At 27.5% G+C, this 6,539-nt stretch overlaps 1 protein-coding gene across 1 annotated transcript in view; it reads left to right on the top strand.

Moving 5' to 3' along the window:
* LOC106678043 (U-scoloptoxin(01)-Cw1a) overlaps positions 1-6,071 on the top strand; it is a 22,339-nt gene extending 16,268 nt beyond the window's left edge. The window contains exons 3-4 of the mRNA XM_014416322.2: positions 2,201-2,311; positions 5,454-6,071. Of these exons, the coding sequence (XP_014271808.1) occupies positions 2,201-2,311; positions 5,454-5,633 (291 nt within the window). The 3' untranslated portion in view covers positions 5,634-6,071. The remainder of the gene's footprint in view (positions 1-2,200; positions 2,312-5,453) is intronic.
* The last annotated feature ends 468 nt before the right edge of the window (positions 6,072-6,539 follow it).

Raw genomic sequence — 6,539 nt, forward strand, 5'->3', positions numbered from 1 at the left:
TTCTTTTGAGTGTATGTGATATATTAGTGTTGTTGTAAGCACATGTTTATGGTTTTGTTGAATTTGTTTTTTAGCAGCCTGAAGATGGGGGAAATCTCCCGAAACGTTGCTGATGATATGAAATAAACTATTGTATTTTAATAAGGAAGAATTTGTGCCATTCACTAAATCCATTTTAATTTTCATTTTCCTTATTTCTCGTCTTTTAGAGTGTATTGTATTTTTTGTTTTATTTTTCATTTATTATTATTTCCGTTTTCATTAATTCATTTCTTTTTGTAATTCATGTTTACAATTTGCTTGGTCCATTTTTATATGAATTTTAATTTTTAGTTATCCACACTTTAGTTTACTTTTATTTAATGTTATACATTCTCTTACTTTGTTACATTATTTTAGTTGTTTACAAAATGTATAGCCCCGATGATGCCCTGCAAAATGGGACAAAACGTTGGCACATAGTACAATAGTTATATTACTTTTGAGTTCTGTTCACCGCACCCGGACCAACTTCTTTTTGTAATTAATAAAATAGTTCCAACTTTACTCCCGCGGTCCATCCCAATGCTCTCCCGGCCCATCTGTTGGAACCACTAGTGTAAAGAGACAGGTAACCGCGGGTTATCTTATGCCCCGCAATTCTCCACCTGTATGCCAGACTTTAACACACTTTAACTGAATGCCGAGCATACGACTCAAATCTTTCTATGAATTACCAGCAGACCTCTATTCATTTTTCCAGGATAACAAATATACTGTGGATAAACTTTTTGCATTTTCCAATCATTAAAAATTTTACCATAAATTCCCATTTTTCAATAGTCATTATACATTTCATTTTGGAAATTAAGACAAAATTAGGAAATTAAGGCAATAAAGACTAATAAAAATTTCATAAATTAAGATAATAATGACTAAAAAAGCTTTCGGAGATTAAAGCAATAACACATAAGTCGTAAAAGTTACCGGGATTGGTCAAAACCGAATTTTACAAAACTAAATACTTACAATTAGTTATCACTTTCCACTATTTCAAAATGACAATTGCTGTCTCGTATTGTTTTTTAAAGCTTTCTATACATCATTAGCTAATAAAGAACACATTTTCCCTTGATTATCTTGGGTTAAAAATGTTTCTATGAGCAATGGATTTCAGAGGTTTCAACATGCCCTTTTGTGTGAGAATAGGAGGCTGTGAACTTCAGACTAATCAAGCTCTAGGTTGAGCAGAGTCGCACGGTAATAATCTTGCAATATATGGTGATAGGTCTACATTACTACTGCGGACTTACTGTTAGAATTTTTCCCATAGATAATATCTATTCTTGCAAGTGATTAAATTACGTGAAGTGCTACATTCGATTAAACAAACACACAAAAAAAAATACATGAAACAAAAAGCATACTACACAGTGGACTACTTTGTAAACGGCTAATCGACCTGGAGTAACTTGAATGTATATAATTAGTCATCAAATGATTATTAAGTGAGCTGTATTTGGCAGTGAAAATTTTCGAATAACTTTTGGATGCCATTCATCTTAAGAGTGAGTTTCCACATGGTTAGGCACTACTAACAATATTGTTTTCCATTTATAACAACAAAATTGTAGGAATCCAGAACAAGAAGACCATATTAAAATCATTGATGATGATACTCTAATCACAAGTAATAACTGCCTGGACGATAGTAAAATAATTACATAAACTTGCTAAACGTTTTGGAATGGCTGAAAAAAGTAAATACTGGTGGAAATGCTGGTATACAAGGATTTTTTTTTTTTCGTGCCAGAAACGGAGAAAGAAACTTCCATTAAAGTTTTAAATATATAGCAAAGCCAACAAAGTATAAAAAAAAAGTAGCATACACCTTTACCTTATAACCTTAACATATAAGGTTTTTGATACATTACAATAAGAAAATCATTCTATATAAATCATAAAAGAACATTACAAATATAGAAGTTATATCGATATATAAAATCATTATTTTAGAATAAATTAGAAACTATATTACAATTATATTATGACTTAGTTCCACTGGCATATTGCTATTATTTGAATTAACCAAAGCATTTAATCTTTGCTATTTACAACTATTAATTACATCCTTTTTAAAACTAAAATATACACTTAAATAAACTGAATTAAATTTAATTGCATAATTAATGATTATGATTCTATAATTATTATTTTTCAGATGGGCCAGGACATAACTTACCCAACATATGATACAGTGCCAAAGGGTTTGGCCTTTTCTTGCCAGTCGAGGCCTCCTGGTTACTACGCAGACCCTGAAGCTCAGTGCCAAGTAAATTATTTTTAAAATTAAAAATAATCCTGTCTTCTATACAAACAAATTGTAACATCGATTAGCTTTTTCATAATTAATAAGAAGTTATATTAAATGTGCCCCGAAATGGCAGTTCCTCACATGTTCGTTCACATTGATGGCTTCAAGAATAAATACTTTGTCAGAATTAGAAAATAAAGTCAATAATAGGGAAAAAAACAACTAAGAATTAACTAAAACAATGAATGCCCATTCATGATTACATAAAAAAATCTCTATTTTATAAAATAGTTTTCGTTGATCACCAAGTAATATTTAATTTTACATATGATCGCCCTTTCATATCTTATAGTGTTATTAAAAAAATTTAATTACAATAAAAAATGAGTAATATTTTATAAAAGTTGTATAATATGTATAATGAAGACTGGGCCGTCGTTTGGTGGACAAGGGATACCACATAATTATTAAAAAATAAATTTGGATGTTTAAGAATCTGACAATGAGAGTAAGAGTCTTGGATAAAGAAGCAATTAGAATAAAGATTGATTAATAATTGATAGGCTAAGAAAAATAGATGTTATTCCCTAAACTAGAGAAACTACAATGAATATTCGTGTGTCTACATTAAAACCTTAGTTTTATGAAATACCCTAAGTTTTTCCAGATTTTCCTAATCATTTCGAAGATATTCCAATAATCGAATTAGTTGTAATAGGACATGATTTTATATATAAATTTAATTAATATTCCTTCTTCTATAATATTATGATGCAGTAAATCAATAAGAAAGTTGAAGACATGAGTTAATGAAGGTGTTATATTAAAAATACCTAACTTAAAATAAAAACTAATTTAATAACATATTTATTGATATATTAAACTTAAAAAATAAATTCTTAATTTTTGAAAACTGCCATAATTTAACGTTTTAAAATAATTAGACAAGATGTTATTAAATTAAAGTTATTAAATGTTGTTCTTAGCATTTATCCTAATTTTGTCTGGGCAGCATAGCTCCATCATTCACTAATTTCTTAAATTATTTCTAATTTAGTTCATATTTACCTATTGTATTATTTTGTACAGTTGTAAATTACAATAAATAAACAATAAAAACAAAAATTAGTTCATGTGTATATATGTATACAGTAGTAACTAACAATAAAAAAAAATTATTTCTTATGCTGATTTCAAATACAGGTGAGAAATTCTGTGGGCTGATTTCCTATATAAAAATAAAGCTAGCGAAATTCCCATACTTTCATATTTTTCCATCAAATTCCTTGAATTTTAAATATTCCTTTATTTTCGTATGTATTCATGGCAACATTAAAACTACACTGTAGTACATTCGGCTGTCATATATGATGACAAGAATAATAATGTATACAAAAGTGTACCTATTATCATTATGTTATAATGATTATAATTTATAACAGCCGATTCCTATTTGCGTCCCTCAGCCAGCAAAATTCTACAACTTTCATAATTCTTTTTCCATGAAATCCCTAGGATTTTAGGGATTCCTTTACAAAGAAATTCTAGAATTGCCAGATTCATTAGACAATCTGCAATCTAAAAAATCTTTGCAAATCAAATATGCCAGTTATTTATAGCAATATTTAAATATATAATTTTATCGAATTTAAATTTTGTAGATTCACACAATATGTAAGTGAAAGCAATAATATGGAATTTATTGATATTTCATGAAAATGCTTTCGTTTTAATATTCCATGCATTAAAATCCAGTGGCTAGTGTACAATATCAACAACTTAGCAATCAAACCCATAAAAAAAATGTTCACCATTTTAAAAACAGTTATTAAAAATAAAAATATTTTCCCTAATGAATTTTGGCAGAATTTAGTTACATATGTATATCCACCAAACAATGCCTTAAGTAGAAATTATCAGTTCTTGTCTTTCCAAGTAAAACGCCTACTAGATTTGGTTATGCTATTTTGCACGACTTCTGAGTGTTGCGAGTAGGATAAGTTTGTCGAAGGAACCGACAGCTGTCTAATTTGTAAAAAAAAAGTTATCAATTCACAATCAAACAATCGTAATAAAATTGCAACCTTTTTGTTGGTTGAAACATTTGGTTTCAATAATAATCCTGTGATGTTGATTTAAGACTTACTACTTTCTTTTAAAAAGATTTTTTAATGACCACGATGTTAATGTAAAAAATAAAAAAACAGGAAAAGATGACATTTATAATTTCCATTCATTCATATTGATAAAAAAACTTACGACAATTCTTCCAGACAAAGCCTATTATACAACTAAGTACATTGAAAGAGCTGAGTCAGTATAAATAAAGTACAGATTAAAGTGAGTTCTGGTTAGGATTCTAAAAACGTATGGTATATAATTCTAGAGATCCATAATTGGCCAACTAGATATGGTCTTGATGAGTACGATGGAGAATATGATTACAAACCATAATGATAGTTAAGAATGAAAGTGTTAATAAGTATACGTTAATAAAGTCAGGCTAAAAATACTTCACTTAAATAATTTTTAATATTTATGTTTTATATATTTTTGAAATTTATTTTTCAGTACAAGCCATTTTCAGATTTTTAATTATCTTCTTTAAATTAAGTGTTTCTGTTTTATTTTTCTTATTCATAAATTACAATTTATCACAATTACAATTATAAGTTGGATATTTTGAATTCTTTCTTTTCAAATAGGTATTACTAACCAATATTAAAAATTTAACAAATCACTACTTTACTGGGATAGTGCTACATGAGACAAAAAACAAATATCGAATTTTATTTTGAAATGGATGTGTTACAAAAATATTACTATAGGCAGGGGTTCCTTTCTCTACCCTGAATATTGTAGATCAGTCAAAAAGTAAGCTAAGTCCAAGATACAATTTATAAAATACGTCAAATACAAAATAAACTATATTTTTTTATTTGTCAGATGTACCATTAATCAAGTAGATATATCAACATTAGATGCTCCTATAATAATTTTTAAGCAATAAATTTTCAAAAGTGAATGTACTGGCTTTTAATAGAAAACTAATCAGCCCACAAAGTCTGGAAAATTCTTTTAATAGTTATTGGCATTTTTATTGATTCATATAGAATTCTAATTGTGTAATCTTTAAAAATGATTTTTAATTTAATTATAGGTGTGGCATTGGTGCTTGCCAACCGGTGCTATGTACTCCTTCCTATGCCCCAACGGTACGGTGTTCAACCAGGCCGTACGGGTCTGCGATTGGTGGTTCAACGTAGATTGCGCCACCTCTCCGGACAGGTACAGCGTCAACGATGACCTCTACAAGGATTCGAAGGGAAACTACATCTGAACAGTCTACCTCCTCTTGCCGACAGAATGCGCTCAATACTATAAATAAATGGCCTCTTTTAGCCATTCGCCCTATAAGGCAATAACTGATAATAATAACCGATTGTATTAATTTATTTCATGTGAAAGTAAAAGGTGTGTTTATACAAGGACAGTAATGTGTGTAATGGACATATGGTAAAGCGTGGATGGATTCATTTTCATATTTTTGTATATATATAAAATAATCTTAGGATTTTGTCTATGTTTTGTAAAAGTGTAAACATTAAAACTTTTAGCAAGCATTAAATTGTTCAATAATCAAATGATAAAAATAGTACAAAAAAATTAAAATAAAATTATTGAAGGTACATAAAAAATAAATAAAAATATTATAAGTACATAAAAAAAATAAATTATTGAAGATATAAAAAGCATAGTTGAGGTCAAATAAATAAAAAAAATTAAAAATACTACAGTAACACAAAAAAAATAAACATAAATATTTTTAAAAATAGCAAAAATATTTAAAATCGAGCAAGAATAGCTTAAAATCTCCCATAAAAATATTATAAACTGAATAATTTACTAACCAGAAAAAAAATGTATATTTGTATATAATAATGGTCAGAAATATTAACCTAAGTAGTACAACAAAATTAAAATAATACAGAAATTAACGGACAGAATCAACTGAATGTTATAAATCATATGAAATGTAAAATATCAAATACTATACATATTTTATTTTAAGAAAATTCATATGAATAGTTTTATTGAAGTATAAGTTTTAAAATATTTAAAAACATTATTTTGAAAGAAACATAAGTATGAATTTACTCTAGAATTTTATTTTATGATATAATTTTATATGTAATATTTATTATCATTACTTGGTATCTCTGATGGGATAATTAATAAAATATTT

Source organism: Halyomorpha halys, unplaced genomic scaffold, assembly GCF_000696795.3.
Source record: "Halyomorpha halys isolate HHAL.00 unplaced genomic scaffold, Hhal_1.1 Scaffold120.1, whole genome shotgun sequence".
Lineage (NCBI taxonomy): Eukaryota > Metazoa > Arthropoda > Insecta > Hemiptera > Pentatomidae > Halyomorpha > Halyomorpha halys.